This window comes from Brienomyrus brachyistius, chromosome 2, assembly GCF_023856365.1.
Source record: "Brienomyrus brachyistius isolate T26 chromosome 2, BBRACH_0.4, whole genome shotgun sequence".
Taxonomy (NCBI): Eukaryota; Metazoa; Chordata; class Actinopteri; order Osteoglossiformes; family Mormyridae; genus Brienomyrus; species Brienomyrus brachyistius.
Genome location: NC_064534.1, coordinates 4,012,451 through 4,038,787, shown reverse-complemented (window position 1 = coordinate 4,038,787; position 26,337 = coordinate 4,012,451). Strand labels below are relative to the sequence as shown.

General features: G+C 51.0%; 1 protein-coding gene across 1 annotated transcript in view; it reads right to left on the bottom strand.

The window, feature by feature from the left end:
- The window catches only part of LOC125719530 (multiple epidermal growth factor-like domains protein 9), an 81,306-nt gene that overhangs the window by 25,993 nt on the left and 28,976 nt on the right, over positions 1-26,337 (bottom strand). Inside the window, exon 3 of the mRNA XM_048994400.1 lies at positions 4,620-4,759. Within this exon, the coding sequence (XP_048850357.1) occupies positions 4,620-4,759 (140 nt within the window). The remainder of the gene's footprint in view (positions 1-4,619; positions 4,760-26,337) is intronic.

Genomic DNA, 26,337 nt, shown 5'->3' with positions numbered 1-26,337 from the left:
CTGCCCCCTAGAGGGGGGTCGCAGATTTCCAAGGCAGAGCAGGAAGCGGTGAAATGAAGGCCTGCAGGTTCAGAGCTCAGGAACATCAGTGGCGGTGACCGTGGACCAGTTCCGAGAAGCCTGACCATCATTGCCACCACGTGGTCTATGTGGCCAATCAGCTTTACTTCTAAGATACCCTGGCCGATTATGGCCATCCGCTAGGTTCCTGAGCCCCCCCCCACACACACACACACACACACACACATACATACACCACGATGCAAACACAGCAAGCTGCTCCCTGCCGTCACGGAAAGGTTACCATCTGCCAGACTGCTGGAAGAGCCCCGCCTTCCTTTTGAAGTATACACCCCCCCCCCCCCCCCCCCCACAGCTGCTCAGCCTCTCCAGGAGCATCAAAACAGACACACACACACTTACACACACATATACTCACCCCCTCAGTGATGATGATGGGACAGCCCCCCCCCACCCCACCAGCCATCATCAGTACAGTGTTGGAATGACCCTTGAGAGGCCGCCGTGAAAATGTCACCATCGGGGTCCCGGCACAGGCGTGACCCATCTACACGCTGCACACGCAGCACGCCAGCGTCCACAGGGCCCCGCCACCAATCAGGAGCAAGGTGTCCATTTGCAGTTGCGTTCACCTGATCATGACTAGAAGCCCATGGTGTCTGTGTCAGGTGCTTCTTCATTTACATACAAATGTTCCAGCATCTTTCTTATCTAGGATGGGAACATACATCTGGCTCAGGGTGTGATCTGGGTACATTTGGCGTTAAAGCATATTAAAAACCGAATATAAAAAAAACTTAAATGACATTGCTTGTATTTCATACACAATTCATTTTTACCACGATTGTAAACTTTCCTGTTATTTTCATTCAGGTTTCGGTATCTTTCCTTGGGCGGCTTTTTCAGTAAAGTGCCAACTGCTTTGCTAGTCTTGCTGTGGATGTTAGACCTCAGTCAAACGGCAACTCAGCTTGTTCGATCCCGATATTACAGAATGACGCAGAAAAGGTCCAGACTACAGGAATCAACAGGATACAGTAAGTACCCTAAGGTATCCCTGGGCCTGCTGGACTCCCCCTTGCAGCCGGTTGCGTGAGATGTTAAGTGGAACACTAATGTCTGTTACTAATCACTTTAAGGATCTCCACTTGACGTGTCACCACGGCAAGAAGGGCGTTTGGTGGCGGATGTCGATCGCTCGTGGTATACAATGCTCACCACAGACTGGCACAGACTGGCGCTGCCCGTATCCTCACAGTTAAGGCCTTGCACCCAGATGCAGGTCCAGCTGTTAAATTTACATTGTAGTTGCTAAGGTGACATTTTTACCCACAGAGATATTCGTTCTTTTTAACCTCTTAAAAATGCATGCGGTGATATGCGGCTATTAATGGAATATGGGTCATATATGATAGGGCGTCCCGTCCAGGGTGTCCCCTGCCTCCTAAACCCATCTGCCCCAAGCTTTCTAGGCCAGGATCCAGGTTCACCATTACCCTGTACCAGATAAAGGGTATTGAAGCCGAATACGTGGGAAATATGAGAAAACCAATCCAAAACATATTTCAATGAATAAACATGAATTCAGGCTGAATGGTGGCTTGAGATCCCCGCAGCAAATGCGTCGTGCTGGAAAGAACCGATGCCGCAATCCATGTGCAAATTGACCCTAACGAGACCTGCATCGATCTCAGAGTCCATCTATAAACCAGCAGCCTGGCGATGTAACACAAGTCACAGGCTGGAGTGTAGGGACGACCCCCCCCACCATCTGTTATTAATGAGCATCGAACTGGCTGAGAACCCCTGAGACCCCCCCAGTCAGCTCGCCAGCACTGGTATTACAGGGGGGGGGGCGCTGATTGAGTTATGCAGACCTTCCTGATTCAAACACAATTAACAGCTTCTAATTCCAGGGGCCAAATGACAGTGATTAGAACACGGCAGGGTTCTGGAGGCGGAACGTCAATTAGAATAATGAAGACGGCAGGCAGCCGGTCCGAAGGGAGGGGGGGCACAGTGTCACGGTGGGGGCTAAAGGGGAACAAATGGACTCATCTGCAGTCCCGCACCAGGGAGGGAAGAGGGGGGTCAGTCCAGATGAGAGCCATTCATTATGCTGAGCGATGGGAACGTGGCATTTTTCACTCGGTGGATTTACATGGTGAGAGCGAGTGTGACCCTCTGTGCTTCCTTCAACAAATGTCAGAAGCAAGCGGTCCATTGAGCCTGACGGAGGCCAATCAATCCCCCCCCTGCCGCATTTGGGAAATGGGACGAATAGTTCGGCTTGTTCAACACTTAGAAAACGTGGTGGGGCATCGTGCAGGAAACAAAGAACAGAGACCCAGCATAGTGCATCTAACAGGGAATGTGAACTCAGGGGGGGCCAGGTGTGACAATTAATATGGTCATGTGACCTGAGAAACGTGCACCTGATCGCCATTTTCTCTCTTCAGAAAAAAAGCAGGGTTCATTAGTCCATCGTGTAGGACACGGCACCTCCAGGATATACTCACTGGTGCTTATTCATGCAATTATCTAATACAGTGTTTTCCAATCTAGTCGTCGGGGACCCACAGACGGTCCGTGTTTTCACTCCCTCCCATCTCCCTACAGGACTGTCTACTGGGAGCTGGGAGGGAGCAAAAATGTGGGCTGTTTGTGGGTCCCCAAAGACTGGATTGGGAAACACTGATCTAATCATGTGGCAGCATAATATTATGCAGAAACAGGTCAGGAGCTTAAGGTAAAGTTCACATCAAACATTGACTGTGGTATGATTGTTGGTGTCAGACAGGCTAGTCTGAGTATTTCTGTAACTGCTGATCTCCTGGGATTTTCTCACACAAGAGTTTATAGGATTTACTGAGAATGATGTGGAAAAACAAAATCATCCAGTGAGTGGAAGCTCTACGGACGGAAACGCCTTGTTGATGAAAGAGGTCAGAGGAGAATGGCCAGACGGAAAGGCTACAATAATTCAGGCAACCATTCTGTGGCAAGGAGAAAAGCATCAGAATGCACAACACGTCAAACCTTGAATCGGATGGGCTACAGCAGCAGAAGTCAGGTTCCACTTCTGTCAGCCAAAAACAGAAAGGCGACAGTGGGCAGAGGCTCAGCGAAACTGGATAGCTGAAGACTGGAAAAACACAATCTGGTCATATAGATGGTAGAGTTAGAATTTGGCGTCAACTGTGTGAATCCAGGGTACCACCTACTTTGTGCCAACAGTCTAGGCTGGTGGTGATGGTGTAATGGTGTGAGGCACAATATCTTGGTACACTTTGGGCCTGATCAATACCATTCGATCCTTTGTTGAATCTGAGTATTACTGCCCCAATGTTCATTCCTTCATAGTCATGATTTACTCATCTTCTAATGGCTACTTTCAGTATGATGATGCACCCTGTCACAAAGCAAAAGTCATCTCAAACCAATTTCATGAACATGACACCGAGTTCAGTGTTCTTCAGTGGCCTTCCCAGTCTCCAGAATCCAGCAGAACACCTCTGGGAACAGGAGATTCGCAGCATGGATGTACAGCTGACAGATTTGCAGGAATTGCATGATGTGATCATGTCAGAATGGACCTGAAACTTAGAGAAATGTCTCCAACATCTTGTGGAATCCAAGCTGTGGAGGACTGAGTGCAAAGGGAGGCCCCATCCAGTATTAGTATGGGGCTACTAAAAAAGAGCTCAGTGAATGTATATACCCGATGGAACACTGGGAAAATCATCAAGGATCCAGGTGGCACTGCAGCACGTGGGCCCAAACCAACAAACTTTCACTGGATCCATTAGAAGGCTGAACTCAGGTCAGTAAACCCACTGACTGCCTATTATACAGGCTTGAAAACTGTTGTAAACGATAAACGAGGGAAAACAAAAAACAGTAATAATGGGTGTGTCGAAAAATCAAGAGATCCAAGCTTTAATTGCGAACTGGTTGGAAGAACAGATACAACAAGATCAGGATGACATGACAAGAAATAAATAAGAATTTTGTATGGTATACTAGCATAGCATGGTATTGCAAAATTCCCAAATATCACACTGTGATTCTGAACGCATGCAGCGCTCATGCAAAAACAGCGGAGGTAAACTATAACCTGATTTTTTTAAAACATATATTAGATAATCTTGAAAAGGAATTGCCTCTAAAATTTCAATGTTTGCTAAGTTTTTTTTTACTATGACAGAGTAAAAATGTTTTAGCGAAACTACCTCCTGCACTATAGTAAGGTAAGAAAAAGCCTGACCTTAATCTAGCTGACTAGTGATGTGAAAATTGGATGTGCATAACATGCGATGCTGGGGGTTAGTAAACCACAGCTACTGTGGTGTGACTCCCCTGTAACAGAATGCATCAGTGTTCATTTTCACCCAGTGGACTGCAGGGTGACACCATCTGAGCTGCTGCAGGGAACATGCAGTGTTGCAGATGTAAAGTGTCCTTTTTTGGATGAGAGTGAATATGGTGAAAGCAATGGGTTTGACAAGGGGGGGGGGGGCACAGGAAGTGGGACTCCAGGCTCACCCGCATGGCGTTTCCTGGCCAACTGCAAGCAGGCCATGGTGCAGTTCACTCACCGGACTGCGGGTGGCAGTGGCTGGAGTGGTTGTGGCACCGGCAGGGTTCACACCCAGCGTTGCTAAAGCGGAAGAAGCCTGGCTGGCAGTCGTCACACTTGGACCCAGACACCCCTGACTTGCAGGCGCACGTCCCAGAGCTGAAAAACAGCATGTCCACAGTGAAAAGCTGGAGGGGCACTTGGCAGCAGCACCCCCTAGTGACTCACACAATGAACACACAGCCAGGCTAGCTCTTTGCATTGTTTTCTACTGTGTTAATTTACATACACCATAAGTACCATGCTGACACTTCCACTGCGGGTTTTTATGCTGTTCTGTGCCTTACGTCTTGCACCCCAACCCCGCTCAATCCCCCGTTTTCACCCCACGCTGGTCTAAACCAGAATTCCTCCAGCCTGCCTGTCTGACAATAAGCCTGGATCCTGATCCCAGCTGGGAAAGCGGGTCATTCTTTGTGCTCCTGCCGGACAGACAGACTGTGTGCAGCACGTTAAACAGCGATACTCTCCCCGCACCTCCTGCCCCTAACTTACCCGTCTCCTCGCTACGCCACCCCCTCCCCCATGGAAAACTGGTCTCATTCTTCCAGAATGCAAAATGAGAAGGCAGTTCCCATAGTTCACCTCACCCCAGCACATGATATAGTCCTAAGTGATTCTTTTTAAGCACCAAAGGCTGGTGTGGATAGTTCCAGACCCCCAGTGTACTGGGTTAGGGCTAAGGCCCTGTGACACCATCACTTAGCATAGTCACAGTTAGGGACGCCCCCACTCCACTATGAATGCCAGATTCTGGGGATCTTTCATTACTACATTCTTCTTTTGCCAGTGACTAGGTTACGGTATTCAAGGACACGTCCCCTCCTCTCGGGGCATGCGGCCAGGGCAAAAAGCAAGGGAGCAAGCCCCACACCTGGGTAACTGAGCCCCACACCTGGGTAACTGAGCCTCGCACCTGGGTAACTGAGCCTCGCACCTGGGTAACTGAGCCCCGCACCTGGGTCGCTGAGTCCCGCACCTGGGTCGCTGAGCCCCGGCACATGGGTAGCTGAGCCCCGGCACATGGGTAGCTGAGCCCCGGCACATGGGTAGCTGAGCCCCGGCACATGGGTAGCTGAGCCCCGCTCATGGGTAACTGAGCCCCGCTCATGGGTAACTGAGCCCCGCACCTGGGTAACTGAGCCCCGCACCTGGGTCGCTGAGCCCCGGCACATGGGTAGCTGAGCCCCGGCACATGGGTAGCTGAGCCCCGGCACATGGGTAGCTGAGCCCCGCTCATGGGTAACTGAGCCCCGCACCTGGGTCGCTGAACCCCGCACCTGGGTCGCTGAGCCCCGCACCTGGGTCGCTGAGCCCCGGCACATGGGTAGCTGAGCCCCGGCACATGGGTAGCTGAGCCCCACTCATGGGTAGCTGAGCCCCGCACCTGGGTAACTGAGCCCCGCACCTGGGTCGCTGAGCCCCGGCACATGGGTAGCTGAGCCCCGGGACATGGGTAGCTGAGCCCCGCACCTGGGTCGCTGAGCCCCGGCACATGGGTAGCTGAGCCCCGGCACATGGGTAGCTGAGCCCCGCTCATGGGTAACTGAGCCCCGCACATGGATAAAAGAGGCCAATGCAGTTCAGCTCATACTGTCCAAACTGTCGGTATATTTCTCAGGTCTCTTGCACATTGCACTTAAACTGCACAGCACAATCACTTTTACTGTATCACTTATGTATAGGTTATGTACAGCTGAACATACATTTTTATTTAATATTGTTATTTTTATATATTTTATTTTTCTCTTATCATGCACAGCTGCTCGGAATGACTAGGGTTACACTTCACTACATGTTGTATGTGTACAATTGTGTACGTGACGAATAAACCTATTGAATCAGCCAAAAAAAGTCACGCCTCTATTTTTGAAAAAAGGTCTAAAAAAGAGCACAAGGGCGATTTGCTGCCGTGCAGCAGGACCAGCGGGAAATCGCATATGATGGCATGGTGCTGGCAGAATGCCGCTCCGATTATTAGTATTGATTTCCATCTCTTGAGCTGCGAGGTAAAATGTGAAATGCTGCTGTTTGTATGATATGCCATGGATGAAATCGATCCTTGTGGAATCACAAGGCCCGTTTTGGTGGTTCTGTGGCGGATCTGTTAAGTCAATCTATGGGGAAACGAGAGGCCCATTTTGATGATTCTGTGCAGTATCTGTTATACTGATCCATGGGGAATCGAGAGGCCTGTTTCGATGGTTCTGTGTGGTTTCTGGTAAATCAATCCACAGGGAACTGGGAGACGTCTTTTGATGGATCTAGACTATCTGTTAAAAGCACGAATGTGATATGTCAAGTGCTGAGAGGAGATAAAAAAAACAGCATCACAGCCACACTGTGTTTCCCCTGCAAACACACCACCGCGTGGCCTGGCCACGGGCCAGTGGCATGCTGGGAAGACAGCGCCCCTGAACACACGCCCACGCACACCTTAATGAGGGGGGCTGCAGTAAGGCTGCACTCCACAGTACAATACAGTATAGCACAGTACAGAACATTACAGCATAGAATAATATAATATACTTCTACACAGCAGAGTACAGTACCATACGGCACAGTACAGTACAGCATGGAACAGTATAGCGAAATACTAGACAGTACAATAAAGTACAGTATAGCATAGTACATTACAGTATAGTATAGTAAACTTGAATTCGGATCTCCCAGCCCTAATTAGTAACAGGCTTTCGGGATCACACACAGTTTGCAGTGTGTCCTTAAAACATCACATGTATATCTGCTCATGCACATTAAACCCACACATTATGGCATGTGCCCATACTGTATATTTACTCACTGCAGCCTGGTAACTGAGATCCCTGATAGGGCCTCAGTTTGTTATATATGAAGGCAGGTGTTTCTTCCACAGAGACCTCAGGCTTGGCAACTGATCTGTGGTCAGGGGGTGGGGGCATTCAGGGCTTTATGCCTTTATACAAACACAGACACACACGCACATGTAGGGTATACCTATCCTTATGAGGCCCGCTCATTCACTTCTATGGGAAAAATGCTAACGCTAACTATGACAACCTTAACCCCCACCCTGCCCTAACTATAACCATAAGTAACCAAGCAAATGCAGTTTTTGCATTTTTAGTTTTTTCATAGCAGTCACTGATTTTTATAAAATAGAGTTTTCCCTTATGGGGACCGGTTTCCTGGATATTTATCACGCATAAAGAAACGGATATTTATCACGTTATAGGGACATTGTGTCCCCATAAGGAGAGGTATACCCGCACACACACACAAACATACACGCATACACACACACCCCGAGAGAAACATCCGGATGGAAGGCAGCTAGGCCAGCCCCATCCCACGCCTCGTAGTTACAGCCTCATGTGAACATATCAGGCACATCCGAGTCATGTGACTCCATCCCTTTACTTCTGAAGTTGAGAATTACCTAGAGGTGCCCTGGCCCCCCGCCCCACCCCCCTGATATGGCAGGGTGTCACACACTGTCACATTCAGCATTCCTGACAGTCCCGCTGAAGCTGAGCTGGCGGCTGTGTGCTCTGTGAGTAATGGAGTCGGCCGGGATAATGATAGGGCAGAGGACAGCTTGATTTAAGAGGAGCTGTCATCGTCCCTAGGGGGAACTCACACTGCAAATGGCAGCGCATCAGCATCTTTTTGGGCTCCGTCCTGATCAGAGCCCAGGCTTCAGCCCAGGTTAAAGCAGTGTTTGGGTGCCCGTGATGGAAGGTTACCAGTTCAAGTCCCGGGGCCAGCAGAGTGATGTCACCATTGGGCCCTTGAGCAAGGACCGACCGAACCTCCTAATTGTTGCAGGGACCCTTTGCTGGGCCCTCTCAGCTGTACAGTGTGTCAGAATATGTCTGCTAAATGCGGGGGTCAATTCACCAATTCAAAACGCATCATTGGCTAATGATACGCTTGGCTCCTCCATATGAATAATGGCCCATCTAATGCCCTCGACCCTAAAATCTTAGACTATCCCCTGGCTGACTCCCTCTCTTTCATCTCATATAGAGGTCATGTTGAATATGGGATGCATTTCCTGCTGGCGCGTACAAGTGATGGTGCAAAGAAAATAATGACTCAAGCTCAGAGTTGGACAGACAGGCTAATGTAGCACTAGCATATACCACTAGCTTATAATAATAATAATCGATACTTATTGATCCCCGTGGGGAAATTGTCTTTACGCCTCTCTCGACTTGTTCTTCGTAGAGCAAGCTGTCCGTGAAGGGCAGCCACCTGTTGGGGCACCCAGGGAGCTGGGGGTTAAGGGCCTTGCTCAAGGACCCGCAGATGTGCTGAGGCTCGGTTTGAGACGTGACCACACAGGTTTAGCCCACTGCGCCACACACTACCCTTTATACACCTGTAATATACTGCTAGCATATACCGCTAGGATAACAGGTAGATGGTGAATTATTTGTGAGAAGGCGGTCCTAAATTTACCCATAAAAAAGTGAAAAGTCACCTCGGACAGTGGTACATGTTGTTTACCGCTCACGCCATCTGCGGCGTCGTAACGCAAGGACAGCGGACCTGCTGTGTGGAGGCCAGTCACCTGATCAGTCTGGCACCCCTGCCGTCCGAAACCAATGATCATATGTGGAGCTATACATGCAGCTGGCAGGACGAGAATGACCCTCGCGTGAACCCAGACACATGTCATGCCTGCCCGCGACTGTAGAGGGCGCCAGTATGGGTCCGAGATGCCTGTCCCAGCGTTCCAAACACCCCTGAACAGTGAGAGATCAACGTAGCCTCTGATTCCTGTCATCAAAAATGGAGATGGTGACTGCCAGAAGATATTTTAGAAAATTTTGAACAAAATAAAATCATTTAGAATTTTACATCAAACACGTAAACCTTTTCATGATTTTATCTTAGTGTACAAGAAGCCTGTGTAAGTGAATCTCCCGGTTTTCTGCTCCCCCCCCCCCCCCCAGTCCGCAGCAGCAGCCATCAGTGACGAGCAAATGGTGGTGCAGGTCTCAGGAGTGCAGTTTTCTAGTTATTGCTAATTATGTGACCAACGACTTGTTGTTAAGACCATTCAAAGCTTTTTTGTTTTTTTTTTTGCAATTCTGGCCAGTTCTTTTTCCCCGGGGGTGTACAGGCAATAATGTTAAACACTGCACCCCCCATATAATACATAAAAATTCTGTGTAAAATGCACACTCGCACACACATACAAATGCGCACACACACATCAGATTAGCAATTCCTTGACAGACAGGGAGGGGTCTTGACCACCTGGGAAGCACCTGAGTTCCCGAGGGGGTGATACCTCCGGAAAGCAGGTACTGCCCCCACCGTCCCCCATCCCCCCCATTGTGATGCTTCGCTGAACACGCTCAAGCCATAAATACATTCGTCTCGAAAGGGACAAACGAGGCAGATTGAGGCAGGACCCAGAAGCAGGAGGCCCAGGGAAACCACAGAGTAATTTCAGGGGTACAGAGCAGAGGGACAAATAGACGCTAGAGAGAGGAACCGGGAAGGGGTGGGGGGCAGTGACAGGGGATGGGGTGGGAGGAGAGTGACGGGAGCCTGGGGGGGCAATGATGGGAACCAGGGACTGGGGGGTGGGGGGGTGCACTGACAAGGACTGGGGGAGAGGAGACTGGAGGGGGATTTGGGGGGAGTACTGATGGGGATGGAGGAGGGCTACTGACGGGAATCAGGGGGGGGGGGGCGTTTCCATGACATCTGAAACTGAAGGGCAAATTTCAAAAACTCATTCAGTCCACAGGATACGTTTTCAAGATTCCTGCGGACTTGGCGTGTTTCGGGAATTTTACGAAAGTTTTTCGTTGAATTGCATGAGGGCTCAGTGCGTTTCGGGTGCCAGTACTGTCACATGATGAGGAAGCCTGACTTTAGGTCATCTCATCTTAAATAAAAAACAGACTGAGTGGAATTTTGGAAATTCCCTCTTCAATTATTAAAGCCAGCAACCAAACAGACAGAACCGGCCATATTGAGAAGGTGAGGAAAGCCCCCCAAAGGGTCAACTAGCGAAACTAGCAGGCTCTGAAATCTGACCAGAGACAGTGGGAGAGACACAAACAGCTGGAGCGGCGGTGAACCCGGCCTGCAGGAGCGGCGTCTCTGTGGGGACGGTTTACCAAACGGTTCACCGGTGCCAAGAGGAAAAACAAAGGAAGGTTTAAAATAAGCGGCTGGCAGGTTCTTCGGCGGTAAGTGGCAGGCCGCGGGAATGGGGGCGGGGGAGGGGGGGTTACTCATCAGTTGGCTGAGACCTCTGGGAGATCCTGCCCTCCATATCTGCTCAATGATGACTGTGGGGGCCAATGATGAGGGTGGGACAAACGTGACTCCTCACCTGGAACTGCTGGACCAGAGGCATTACAGGAACGCTGCGTTTCGGGTATAAATGACAGCACTGACTGTTAATGACTGTTACTCAGAAGCCCTCTTCACGAAGGGGGGACATTAAATGGCCCCTGAGATGGCGGCATCCAGCACCTTCATTAGCCTGCTCTGACACGAGCTCTCAGATCCCTCAGGAAGGGAGGAGCTTGTTGCATAATCAGCGTGAAGCTCTGAGTGCAACCAGGCTCTGAGCAGAGAGCTTAATCCAAATCAAATGCACATTTTCTTATATTTTAGACAACCATTCCGGAGCTAATTATCAGTTTCCTGGCACAATCCTAAGCAGCAAAATAATTACACCCCCAGCCCACCCCCACTACAGGCCAAAATGAGGGGAAACTGCACAAGCCCCCAAAGACAGAGACAGAGAGAGAGAACAATGGCGAAAGCAAGAGAATGATGGAGAGTGAGAGAGCGAGAACAAAGGATTGAGATTCATGCTAAAGTACAAAAAAATGAATGACAGGTGCAAGTAAGGATCCGGACAGACAGAAGGACACATGGGGGATCTGGGGGATGCCCAAGAGGCCCCCCCCCAGCCAGGTAACGCACCGACAGAGCTACAGCCCAGTAAGTACGTGTTGGAAAGCAGAAATAAAAAAGCAGAGGCTTATTCAGATCCTGGCCCCACCCCACACGAGAATGAGGAGAACTGGCGGGGCTGTGCAGGATCGGGCGAGCAGCAGTTTTCAGATAGACACATCAGGGAGCTGAGCACAAATGGGGGTCAGATGTACCCCACTAGGCAGCAGAGGCAGAACTTATAGGTGGAGCCCATAGGCACCGCCATTGAGTCGCCTGAAAAACACACATTGGGGATGGAAATGGGTGATTTTGCAGGCACCTTGGGGACAGAACCGGGGGTGGGGGAGGAGGGTGAGCAAGCCTACAAAAAGGCCACTTCTCTCAGCCCCGATGATCACCTTTATGACAAGACGACAGTGCTACCATGGCAAAAGGAGGAGAGGAGAAGAGAAAGACAAGGACAATCACAACAAGGGAATATTCCACAGGGACACCTGCTGCTAAAACCCATTATCATCATCATCATCAAAACCGTCACCATCATCATCATCATCATCATCATCATCATCAAAACCGTCACCATCATCATCAAAACATCACCATCATCATCATCATCATCATCAAAACCGTCACCATCATCGTCAAAACCGTCACCATCACCCTCATCATCATCATCAAAACCGTCACCATTATCATCAGTGATGTGCACAGACTTGCCAAGGGGCAGGTGCTTCAAGAGGGAGGTGTGGCTAACTGGTACTTTTTTGTGCCCCCCCCCCCCCCGCCCCGAAATTCCCTTCTTAGGTCCATAAACAGGCATCATGTCCAGATCCATGGTGACATGGCTGAAAGATTCCTTCTGAGTCACATGACCATTATCATACCAAGTCCCCCCCCCCCATCTGCCAGTCACCAAAACTAAACAGCCAAATGCCTGGCACTGGGTCCGAGTACTAAAACGCTGAGTGTGAGACTTAGACCTGACCTCCTGGCACTCTGCAGCCCCCCCGGGTGACGCTAACGCACGTTCATCTTCCCATAGGACTACAGCAGTATCCGGCCGACGAAGGCTAAAAAGCACTGACTGTTTCGGCTTCTCCTGTCTCTGTGGAGCTTGTGAGCTAGTGAGGCAGTCAGATCTCCTTCAACCTTCATTCCTCCCGAGAAGTGAACGGTCCCTCGGAAAACACCAGAAGCTCAGCGAGGCTGTCAAACTCATGCCTGAAGCTCCGGCGGATTGTCCTCCTCTGCCTTGATCTGCACACGTCGGCTCTGTTCGCCAGCGTAATGCGAGCCGCTGCCAGCCAGCCAAAGGGCTCATGCAACGACCCCAAGCCATTACACAACTCGGTGTGAAACATTCAGGAGGCAGAGCCCACGGTAAAGCATTTGACCTCCCCCGGCAAGATGTGGGACAGGGCCTTCTCTCTCGATTCGGCCACCCTAGGTCAGCACCACCCCCCAGAGGGAAAATTTAAATTTACACCTCAGAGTTGCACTGTTCATAAGGGGATCTTCTGGGTGTGTTTGACTGACAGAGATGATGATGAGAGCCGATGAATGGGAGCTAATTTACAGCACTGGGGGGGCTGGAGGTAAGCCGACTCTTATTCTGGTGTGTGTTTAAAAAAAAAAAAAAAAAAAAAAAAAAAAAAAAGAAAAATCTACACTACTCAATGGAGTTCTCAGAGATAGTATTCATAGCTTGGGTCCTTATTGAGCTAGCATTGGAAATTCATTGCAGAGTCTCAAAGCACTTATGTAAGTCGCTCTGGCTAAGGGCGTCTGCCAAATCCTGTAAATGTAAATGTAAATGTAAATGTAAGTGAGACACTTGGGTGTTATTCCCACCACCCCCTCCAGGGGGCACTCTACACCAAAGTGTGCATTGAAATAATTCCTCTCTCTTCTTGTGTGTTTTTCATTCATATAGTTAATATTACTAGAGTTATTATTTCCTCATTAGTGCACTCGATCATTTTTGTGCAGGAATGCTCTCTCTCACTGACTCGCATGCAGTTTCAGCCCATTGTATGGGCAGGATGACTAATCGCATTCCGCCGCTCTCTGCTCCTCCATGGAGGCAGAAGGTCAGTTCTAGAGCCGCCCACCTGCCCCTTGGTCCCCGTCCGATTCTGCTGTGATGGGGAGGGAGATCGGCAGCTTCAGGCCGGGGCTTGATTAGCGGTGTGACATCTCAGAAGCTCTTAAAATGACCCCCCCCCCAGGCAAGAAATAAGGAGGGGACACCAACACAGACATGACCTGGTGTTTCTTCTTGAAAAGCTGAACAAAGCAGCAAGAGAACAAAGTCAGGTTACAATGGCGGGGGCTGTCGGCACAGGAGAAGCGGAAAGCCCCCCCCCCCCCCCAATGGGGGCACCTCAAAGACCCAGGATGACATCATGCCTGATGCGAGGGGGCTTCAGAGGCAGGCTGGCGTGCTGAAAGTGGCCGTTTGTTCGGATGAGGAGACCTCAGGGCGTCTGGAGGTCCAAGTGAACGCGCCTGTCTGTTCTGAAGGAGCCATGCGGGGGGGGTGGGGGGAGGGGGGAGCGGCAGAGTGAGACGGGTACAATCCCAGCTTCAGCGATTTTATTTTTAAACTGCCTGCGACATACCTGGCAAGTGCAGGAAATCTGAGTAGCCGGCTTCAGAACACCAGGGCTCCCAGGAACAAAGCAAGACCCCAGATGTAGGATCCTGGAGCTCAAAGAGTATCGCTTGGTCCCAAGACCCCAGAGAGTGCTACTGAAAATCTTAGTTGGGTCCCGTCTTGGTGCCATGCTCTTCAGTGTCCCGAGACTGATACATGATATGTACCCCTTAGCTGAAAACTTAAAGAAAGAAGTTTGCAAATTTCTTATGTTCTTATGTACAACTGGCCACAAGTCAGACCCCAGTGGAAGACCTGGTTGATTAATCTATGATCCACTAGACTAGGTAAAGATGGCGATCAGACTAACAAGGCCTGTTAACTACACATATGGCTCATTTGGGACCTAAGCGGCCAGACTGCGCGCTCAGGGAATGTCAGCATTACTGAGAAAACGTTCATCCACGTTTCATGTGGGAACGTGTCAAGCTACGAGAGAGAAGGCGAAGCGGGGAGCTTAACACGGGTAATGTACCCCCCTGGCTGCTGTTGTAGGGGAGTGCTGACAGAGGTTGTGGGTAGGGGGTGCGATAAGCAGTGGTGGTACTTACAATCACTCAAAGCACATTTTTACGTGAGGCCCCCAAGGGTTGGGGCTCCCTGTTGTCCACAAACAATCACTACACTAAATATTAAATAAACACATTTCTTATTTAGGAGAAGCTGAGTAAGTGTGTTCTGCTAACCAGCTAGCTAGCTATGATCTGACACTAATCACTAGCTATTGAGAGTGGGGCCCTTTGTTGCCGATAAGACCAGAAATGTTATGGCAGAAGCTGCATAGCTGCCTCCTGCGCCGGCTAATTTAGACAGAAAATTTCCAAGGAGAGTGTAACAGTTATGTTCTATTAAGAAAAAGCATGTTTCATTTGCATGTTTGCTGTATCAGCGCTAGATATGGTCACCCCCCCCCATCCCCCCCCAGACACACACACACACACCTGGCTCCCTGCCAACTGCAGCAATTTAATATAATAAAGAAATAAACATTTTGCTTGAACACAAAGCCCTTTCTGGATGGAGCTGGCTGAGCCGCCGCTAATTGAGAGGCCGTCCTTGAACGTGACGCAGGTGTCTGAGAAGATAACCCCCACTGAGGAGATGTTCCTCTTTATCTGCGAGCCAGGGCTGGTGACACGTTCCCAGGGACTGTCCGTCCTCCAGCCCGCGAAGGAAATGGCACAGTAACGAGGCTCTCCGCTCGTTAAGGAGGGCCCTCGTTAAAACCTGCACCGTGACAGTCCACGTAGACCTTTGTCAAAGAATTCTAGGTGACAGGGTGCATTTTGCCTGAGCAGAATGACATTTCCTGACCACCCAGCTCTCAGTCCTCAGCACAGTATTGATGCCTGCCTGGGCTGGGGGCTGGGAGAGAGCAGGAACAAACCTATTTGTACAACAGCAGCGCTGCATAAGCAATGAGCAAACCAACAGGCACACTCGTCCTGTTCACAGCAGCGTCCAATCGCGCGTGGGTATAAAAAAAAGGGGCTGGGACACAGCACTTCGATTGGCCGGGTCTCGCCTCAGGCCGCGCACATTCAGTCCGAGAGATGAAGATGCCCAGGATGAAGACTCCTGAGACGTTGCACCTGGAAGCTGAACACAGGAACGCCGATAGTCTTCGAAGAGACAACAGCCAACGGCAAGGAAAGAGGGAGAGGCTACAGGAAGGGAAGGCGGAGGCTCATGCCCACGCTGCTCGCTATTCAAATCAGCGGCTGCAGAGGATGCACCACATTAACCCTCTGATTCCATACTCTGCACTCACCTGGCCAGGGAGCCAAGACCCAGCCCTATCGACCCCATCAGCAATGGTGTTTACCACCACTCAAACCATGCTTTTGTGGGGGCCCTTGAGACTCTGACTGGTGCCCCCTGTTGGCCACAAGCAGTCACTATACTAACTGCTAATTGCTAATTTGGGAGATGTTCTACCAGCTTGCTAACTAAGACTTTTTTTACGCTACTCACTAGCTATTTATTCAGTTTTTCAAATAACTGAGGGGAGATGGGAGTCCCGGAAGTGTTATTTTGAACAGTCCCCCTCACCCCAAAAAGCTCTTTACTGTACCTGAGCACCCCGGCGTTCCCTCCACTGCCTTTTCAGGTCCGTCCCCCGAATGTTGGCTGTCTGCTAAGCCTGGTGCCCGTTTTCAGCCCGTTTTCAGCACCGTGAGCCGGGGTCCAGCCACGGTCCAGAGCCCGGAGCTGCGTTTGATGGTGACCTGTGCCTATTTCGTCCTGAGAGCTGCTTCCTAAGCTGACCGTGCACTGCCAAGGCTCCCCACTTCGCTGAACTCTTCCTTTGTTCCGGTGAAGGACGTTAATAATAGATGGGTGGCCTGGTGCTCAGTGACGTCACCTTGAGAAGGTGGGTGGCGGCCATTTGCAAGAAACATGGAAACAGCCCCCACACGCGGATTAAACGGTGACGAGGCAGAGAGGGAGCGTCCGCCATGAGGCCCGGGCCTCTCAGGTCGCCGTCCTGTTCCGCCTCAGCGCTCAGGTGAAGGAGACACGGGAAACCGGAGACCACAGAGTGTCCCACCGCCTCCTGCTTCCGGGCGGCTCTGAACCGGGACGCCGGGGGATCATGTGACACAGCGAGAAAGCGAAGAACAGCAAAGAGGTACATGTCTGAAGGTCATGCGGAATCGGTACCTGGTGTGTGTGTGTGTCTGTAGATGTGTCTGTGTGTGTCTGTAGTGTACCACAGGGAACCAAATGTCCCCACGATGTGATAAAAACCTGTTATTTTAACGTTGTGGGGACCATATTTTTCAGTTCCTGAAAGGTGAAACTCAAAAATCTGTGACTGCAATCAAAGAGCTAAAACTGCCAAACTACTTTGTTTGGTTAAGGTTAAGGTTAAGGTTAAGGTTAGGGCTGGGTAGGGTTAGGGTCGTCATTGTTGGCATTAGGGCTTTTCCAATGGAATGTATAGATGGTCCCCACTTGTCTGGGCCTAGTGCTGATATTACTGATATTCACTTAATACTGGCTGACTGAGGAAAAAAACCAAACAAAAGCTACTATTACACTGATACACTAGTTTAAGCTAACATACTATTTATATCACTGTACTGAATGTGACATAGTACCAAACTTCTTTAGGGCCCTTGATGGGCTGGAGACAAGCAGCTTACCATTCATTCACTGACTGAGACTGACTGAGACTGACTGAGACTGACTGACTGAGACTGACTATGTTCCTTCAAGAGGCAGGTTTGCCAGGTTGAGCACTGTTGAAAGGCCAATGAACCTTCCTGAAGGAAAAGTTCACATCACAGTGGCTGTACATTTATAATGATGACAAGAATATGAAAAGGCCAGCCAAACCACCACTCATCCTTCTTCTAATCACTTATCCTGGAGAACATGGAACATATCTCCCAGGGAGCACAGGGAGTACGGCTGGGGACGGACCCTGGACAGGAGGCCGGTGCGGCACGGGCAGCACAGGGAGTATAGCTGGGGACGGACACACTAACTCTCTAATTGGAGTTCAGAGGCTCCAGGTAGCCTAATCACAGAAAACCAGAGAACCCACAGGAAATACACACGTCACGGGGAGAACATGCAAATTCCACATACACTTGGGATTCGAACCACCGGCCCTGGACATATGAGGTAACAGTGCTACCCCCCAAGCATTCACCCCACAGCTAAAATTAAGAGAACTTCAGTTAAATAAAATCCCACCAGCAGACGGAACAGTTCAGTCTGCTTTTATGCACCCCTTGAGTCACAATAAATGGACAATCACTCCACATGAGGACATCATAGAAGGCCAAAGCTTCCCCCCCTACATACAGTGAGGAGCCCCCCACTCCCCCGGAGGAGAGAGCTTCAGAGGAGCCCCCCCCACTCACAATAAGGTAACCCCCCCGGAGGAAAGGAGCCCCACACTTCCTGCCTCAGCAAAGCACCTGGAACACATTTTCTTTTAGGCGGCCAGGAATATTGACACAGAAGTATTTCTGTAACGGCTCCCCTGCCCCCCCGAGCACCCATCAGGCGTAGCACGCAGCTCCGCTCCCAGGGATCAAAGCGCTCGCTACTGAAAATTACTGAGGTGGGGCTGAGAGTGACTGAAATGTCATCTACAGGACCAAAACTCCAGTACAACGAGGCTATACATGGGTCTTTCTGTCTCAAATATTCACAGTACGAGGGGCTTTAATGCCTCACAGTGAAAGAGCTCACCACCTCAGCCCTGCCAGCCCCACCCACAGTTATCTTCCCCTAGCAGAGGGTGGGCTGTGCTTACAAAGACCCCCATTCAGTGTGCAGCCCTGAGCCCCTGAGGGGCCAGCAGGCAAGGCGGGCTCCACGCTGGGTTAGCATAGCCACGTTAGCTTAGCTACATTAGCTTAGCTGCACTAGCTTGGCCACGTTAGCTTAGCTGCGTTAGCAGGGCTGTAGGAGTCCAGCTCCCACATGTGGCGGGAATCCGTGGCGGCTGGCTAAGGTGTGAGAGACATACAATGCATACACAGGCCTGTTAGTGTTCACTGAACATGAAAATAGAGACTCGTGTACACACACCCACACACACACATGCATGCAGGTTTGTACATCTTTGTGGGGACTCTCCATTCATTTCTATGGGGAAAAGCCTAATGCCAACATGGCGACCTTAAACCTCACCCAGCCCTGACCTTAACCATAAGTAACCAAACAAAAAACGAGACTGCATTCGCAGATCTTTGTGGGGACCTGAAAAATGGTCCCCATAGCGTCAAAATAACAGGTTTTTACCAGATTGTGGGGGACATTTGGTCCCTACAATGTAATGTAAATCTAATCCACACACACACACACACACACACAGAGACACACACACACACACACGCACACACACACACAGAGACACACACACACACGCATATGTACTTGGACAACATCAGATTGTCACCCTAAAGATGGGGCACACTTTACTTATATAACGTAGGGGGTGGGGAGGCTGTGCAGAGGTGGAGTGTAAACACAGAGCTCTCCTGCGATTTCTGACACAGGAGCTGAGAGACCCTGCCCCCCCCCACACACACACACACTACCCCACCCTTGGAACGGAGAATGACATTTTTCCACATCCACCCCCACCAGTTACCTTCCTGACAGTGGTCATGTCAACATCACATGGTGGGGGCAGAGGCACTAGACGTGAAGGGGGTCTGTGTGCGTGTGGTGGCGGGGGGCTCATCCATCATAGTGTGTGTGGGGGTGGTGCGGCCCAGAGGGATGGACTTGCAATGGTGCATTGTGGGACATGGGCAATGCAGACCAGCAGTCATAGCTGGGTGACGCACTGATAACCCCCCTTCCTTCCCTAAGAGAAAATGACATCATTCTTATCAGCTGAAGACAGTGATCCAAAGGCTGATCGCTGGTGTTGACAGGCAGGCCACCCCCCAGAACATCAGCAGGTCAGAAGTAATCAGGTCATGACCCACCTCAACAAAGACGCCCCGGTCCGTAGCCTGTTCCAGTCTGATGAGCCTCAAATTCTTCAAAGGTATCTGTTCAGGTTTAGAGACACATGTTTTCCTGTTTTTAATCAGATCCCAAGGCCTCAGGGACACTATAAGTGTCACAGAGATGCTGTAAGTCCATGGTGCGCAGTGTGGTTTTGGTTCCTACCTGGGAGCTTGTGTTTACATTTACATTAATTGATTTAGCAGATGCTTTCACCTAAAGTGATGTACAGATGAGGAAACTTGAAGTCATCTGTTTCAAACCCACAACCTTTTGGTAATGGGTACATTTTCATAACCTACTGAACTACACACCACCACGGAGCTTCACGTTGTGTTTTTCGCCATAATTACACTTGGCCCAGCTGCCTCGTACCATGCCGCACCATGACAGCCCCCACTCCCCTGCTGGTCTGCACTCACATTGCACTTAACATTCCGGCCCTGAGCACGCCTTCATCATCACTGTGCGACTTTTTGTGTTGAAGAAAACATAGGAAGGAAAGCACCATCACACAGCACAATGGAGCTCATGACTAATGTCCTCATTTTCGGGACATCTGGAGTCATTTTGGGCGCGATGGCCCACAGCTCTCATCGATTTATCAAGTATGCAACATAGCCATTTTAATCGTGCTGCATGTATAAGACCATGGTCCCATGTTTTAGTCGTCGTGTGTTGCATCCAGTTGTTCCTGGAGACTCTTGTGAGCCCAAATTTCTCTCAAACACTGCACCTCTGCCGCAGGCAGATCCCTTTGCTGCCATGTTTGCTAAATATTTGTCACCACCTGATCCGTACAGCCTACCTGATCCATTCCTTCCGGCTCCAGTTCACGCATAGTGTATATGTGCAGGAGCGTCTGCCAGTCTGTGTTTCGTGCACGGATCACACCAGATGCGTACCATGCCTGAGTGCAACGGAGCTATGCTGGGGCTCACCTCTTCAGTATACGATACGGAGCGATAAAAGACCATAATCCACAAAAGACCATAATCCATTCCTATCTGCCCCTCCCCACCTCCCTGTTACTGTACTACCACCCTTCTGAGAGATCTCACTCACAGATGGCTCCACACCGTCGCTTGGTGTGTCTCCGAGCTCCGTCTCTTAGCAACAGTCTCGTCCGAAGGGCTGAGTTTTGTTAAAATTTATTGTGCAGCTTTTAGTGAATTCAGCACCTCGGAAACGCCTTGGCAGACTGAGGCAGGACGCCCCGCTCTGACACTGTCGCTGGGTGATGCAAACACCGTACTGAAGGCTACCTGCGTAAATTCACAGTGTTGTTTTTCTCCGGCCGCATGCCAAGGTCGCGCCGCCGGGTCCTGATTTATGAATGCTGCGGAAGACAGACCCATGGCTTCTCTGAGAATCACCGAGTCCATGAAGCATGTCGTGCACATTTTCCAGAAGTTCCGCAATGACAGGCCCCCAAACGCACAGGCACTGTGATAGACGCCTACGTCTATTCAAACAGGGTCGCCCTTTTACACGGTGAGAGCGAATCTCACTCCCTGCGTGACACACCAACGTCCACTTACGGCGTTTGTGCTCGGCCAGATTTTTTTGTCCTAGGCAAGCACTTAAGCACTTAAGCTTGCACTAATTATCTCCGTAATTTGATTAGGTTCTGTTCTCTCCCTTAGCAGCCAGCTAACAGACCACAACGCAAACGTTAAGCAGAACGAACTGGAAAGCAGAGTCACTCATTCACACCTGACTACAGATGCCTGGACGTTATTGAGCCGTCTGCAAACACTGCCGCTGGGTGACAGAAGCCAGGTTCTCCTCCTGACGACAGAGGAGGTAACAAAAAAAACAGAAGGACATGCGAATATTGTATTAAATCACCGAGCAGACAGCTCTGACGCGAATGCCCAGTGGCTGTCTCACATATACCAAGTCCTTGGCTTTCCCTGGCACACAGCACCTTTCCTATTGTACTGCTCCATACTCAAGGCCTTGGCGAAGAGACAGACACGAAGCCCCTCTCGTCTGGAGAACAAAAATTCCCCTGCACCAGGTGCTAGGCTCCCACTGCTGCTGCCCGGTATGAAGAGGCCGGTCCTGGAACGTACCAGTGAAAGACCGCAAATAAACGGACGCCTGAAAATAAGAGATGGAATGTTTTGGCTCTGACTGAAAGAGGCAGCCTCACATGCGAGGGGCTCGAGCCAATACCGGCTCAAAATTACGGCCCAAAATGGCGGCTTTCTGATAAAAGCCACTCCGGGTCGCTCACGGGGTCACTTTCAGCTGGACACATTATTAATCTCTGACTTGGCTGGAAAAGAAGCTCGGGGTCTAAGCGGAGTGAAGGACACCCAGGGAGGCCGGACCTGGGGGCACCCGCTGGCGTCCTCGCGATAGAGGCCCAAGCAGCATGAAGCGGCGAGGAACCTGAATGGGCCTGGACTGAGATCTGCCGCTTTGAAGGTCGTGGGGGAAGAGGGTTGCACGGTGAAGGATAAACATGAACGCACACAGAAATCACACCAGAGTGGGGGGCGCTGTGCGTGGAGAGGGAGGGGTCTAAGGGCAGAACAGCATGAGAGGGTGGGGGAGTGGGGTGGCGAACGAGGAAGTGGTGAGGTCAGAGAAAGTTCTGGTAAAAACACAGTTGGCATTCGCTGATCACCGCGGCTCTCCAGCGATGTCAGATTATCGATACTCATCAGCCTTGCTAAGGTCGGGGGTGGGGGGTTTCTAGGCTGACTGTAATCACTGCACACATGCCGTTGCCTCATGATAAATTCCCCAGGAAAATGTTCTTTCCGCAGACACAGAGGCAATCACATGTGCAAAGCAGACCTGCGCAAATTTTTTCCACCCATATTAGTAACAATAAACAAATCAATGCTCCACGCAAGGGTGTCCTACCTCTAGGGGGCACAACTGCACGGTGCTGTTAGAAAACTGGATGGTACTGGGGCTCAGTGGGTCAGACCCCTGCCTCATACCTCCCCTGTGCTGTGTGGGTTTCCTCCAGCAGCCAAGCAGCCTTGTGCCTTGTGATGGACTGGCATCATGTCCAGGATGTACCCCAGCCGTGTGCCTTGTGGTGGACTGGCATCATGTCCAGGGTGTACCCCAGCCTTGTGCTCTGTGATGGACTGGCATCCTGTCCAGGGTGTACCCCAGCCTTGTGCCCTGTGATGGACTGGCATCCTGTCCAGGGTGTACCCCAGCCTTGTGCCCTGTGATGGACTGGCATCCTGTCCAGGGTGTACCCCAGCCTTGCGCACTGTGATGGACTGGCATCCTGTCCAGGGTGTACCCCAGCCTTGTGCCCTGTGATGGACTGGCATCCTGTCCAGGGTGTACCCCAGCCTTGTGCACTGTGATGGACTGGCATCATGTCCAGGGTGTACCCCAGCCTTGTGCTCTGTGATGGACTGGCATCCTGTCCAGGGTGTACCCCAGCCTTGTACTCTGTGATGGACTGGCATCCTGTCCAGGGTGTACCCCAGCCTTGTGCCCTGTGATGGACTGGCATCCTGTCCAGGGTGTACCCCAGCCTTGCGCACTGTGATGGACTGGCATCCTGTCCAGGGTGTACCCCAGCCTTGTGCCCTGTGATGGACTGGCATCCTGTCCAGGGTGTACCCCAGCCTTGTGCACTGTGATGGACTGGCATCCTGTCCAGGGTGTACCCCAGCCTTGTGCCCTGTGATGGACTGGCATCCTGTCCAGGGTGTACCCCAGCCTTGTGCCCTGTGATGGACTGGCATCCTGTCCAGGGTGTACCCCAGCCTTGCGCACTGTGATGGACTGGCATCCTGTCCAGGGTGTACCCCAGCCTTGTGCCCTGTGATGGACTGGCATCCTGTCCAGGGTGTACCCCAGCCTTGTGCACTGTGATGGACTGGCATCCTGTCCAGGGTGTACCCCAGCCTTGTGCCTTGTGATGGACTGGCATCCTGTCCAGGGTGTACCCCAGCCTTGTGCACTGTGATGGACTGGCATCCTGTCCAGGGTGTACCCCAGCCTTGTGCCCTGTGATGGACTGGCATCCTGTCCAGGGTGTACCCCAGCCTTGTGCCCTGTGATGGACTGGCATCCTGTCCAGGGTGTACCCCAGCCTTGTGCCCTGTGATGGACTGGCATCCTGTCCAGGGTGTACCCCAGCCTTGTGCCTTGTGATGGACTGGCATCCTGTCCAGGGTGTACCCCAGCCTTGTGCCTTGTGATGGACTGGCATCCTGTCCAGGGTGTACCCCAGCCTTGTGCCTTGTGATGGACTGGCATCCTGTCCAGGGTGTACCCCAGCCTTGTGCCTTGTGATGGACTGGCATCCTGTCCAGGGTGTACCCCAGCCTTGTGCCCTGTGATGGACTGGCATCCTGTCCAGGGTGTACCCCAGCCTTGTGCCTTGTGATGGACTGGCATCCTGTCCAGGGTGTACCCCAGCCTTGTGCCCTGTGATGGACTGGCATCCTGTCCAGGGTGTACCCCAGCCTTGTGTAGCCCAGGATGGGCTCCTAGCCCCCCCATGACTCTGTGAGATTAAGAGGTTAGAAGATGAATGAATGGGTGGATGGTTCCAAACTCACTTCTTCACTGTGGCAGTAGCCGCATCCTTCTTCTCCTCCCTCACCACGGTGGCAGGACAATGAAGTGCCTTTTCTTTGGCTTTGCTGAGCAGGAAATAGCACTCGTTCCTGGCAGCGAGCTGAACTCCCCCCCCAACCCCTCCCCCCAAGTCGCCCCAGGCACTACAGCAAGGACCCACAGAGATATGTAAGCGGCAACTGTCAGGCAGCTGGAGGGGTGTGGTTCCGTGCCCTTGATCAGAAGGTCGCTGGTTTAAATCCCGTGACTGACATGGTGATGTCACTGTTGGGCCCTTGAGCGAGACCCTTAGCCCCAGTCGCTCCAGGACCTGTCTGACCCTGATTGTAAAGACGGGAGTTTCCGACACACGGAGGCAGGATGTCAGCTGACTGCTTCACCTCTGAGCAGGTAAGGATGTTATGAAGTGATGAGAACAAAACATCACCTGGGGGTGTTTATATTGGTAACAGAAGCAGGAAATGATGTTAGAAGTTAAACGTCCTCGAGTTTCATGTTTCACGGTATATGTACTGTATATCTGGCCAGCAGGAGACGCTGTAACTACCTGCTCAGTCCAAAAACTGGTTCATACTCGGCACAAATTGAAGGCTGGATTTGCACGGATGAGCTGACCAACCTGACCTCTTAGCTGGGGGAGCCTCTGTCAGACCAGGCGGCAGTAAACTGCAAAGTAGGTGTGTGTGCGTGTCTCCGTTATAAAACTGGCGAAATCACTGAAGACTCACCACCAAAAGGCGTCGTCCATTAAACTGACAATTTAATGTTTTATTTGTGAAAACAACTCAAAACTAGATGCCAGATTCAGAACCCAGATTTAATCCTCCCCTGGCTGTCACACCTCACCGCGGCCCACATCCCCAGTAAGGTGGGGGGGGACCTGACGGTCTGGCACACAGCCAGGTCCCACTGCTGGATGCCCCTCCCTCCCGCCGCAGCCTGAGGCTTACCCTCCCACGCTGGCACATGTACGGGCACAGGAAAGGCGGCAGTTATCTGCTGGAGGGGGTGTGGCCCGGAGCAGGGAATTGTGGGTATCTGGGGGATTGGCACAGGCCGCACCGAGCGTGGCGATACCACCTGTGCCCAGACCACCTCCCAGGTCTTGGGAAATCAGCCCCTCCCCCTCCACCCTGCGTCTGCATGGTGACACACCACCCTTGGACAGACAACGTGGAAGGAGTAGAATCCATGTTCATGGAGGCTGAGCCGATGCAGCTGAGAGGGGTGAGGGTCTCTGCAAGGTCCACGCTTGCATTTACATTTTCTTTATTTAGCAGATGCCTTTATCCAAAGCAACATTATATATATATATTTTTGTTTTTTTTGAGAAAACAGGGTTAAACAGTCCCTGAGGCAACTGGGGCCAAGGACCTTGGCCTGGCATTACAACCAGCCAGCATCCAGATGCAGGCAAAGTGTGCTAACCTGCGGGCCACACAACACTGAAGGAGACCTTTTTTGGTTTGTTTTTTGTTAATTACTTTTATTGCATTAAGAGCTTTGGGGCATCCGCTTCACAGAAAAAAAAAATGATAAAAGAAATAATAAAATTCTGAACTGAATTCCGATCTGATAGCAGGAAACTTCATCTGACGATCGAGAATCGCCAAAGGGTTTAAATGTCATTCCCACAATTTTTTGCAGCTATGTTCTTCTCTCTGCTACATAAAAACTCCTCAGAAGCGATCTCCGGTGATGTCTGCACACTTTCTCCGCATCCGGAATTCTACACTTATGTAAGTCGCTCTGGCTAAGGGCGTCTGCCAAATGCTGTAAATGTAAATGTAAATGTACACAGGTGCTTAGGATCGTGGTTTTCCCTGGAAAACGCCAAGCTGTTTCAGATACCAACAGCTCCCAACATTCAAAAACAAAAAAGTGCATCTGTTCAGTTTCTGTAACCCACCAACGGCCAAAAAGGGCAGCTTAGTAAAATTCACAAACCAGCGGGTTCATCCAGCCCGAGAAGATGGGAAGATGGCAGTGATATCAGCAGTTTTCCAAGGAATGAAAAGGAGTCGTGATCTCGTGCGGCAGTTCGAAGATCGCG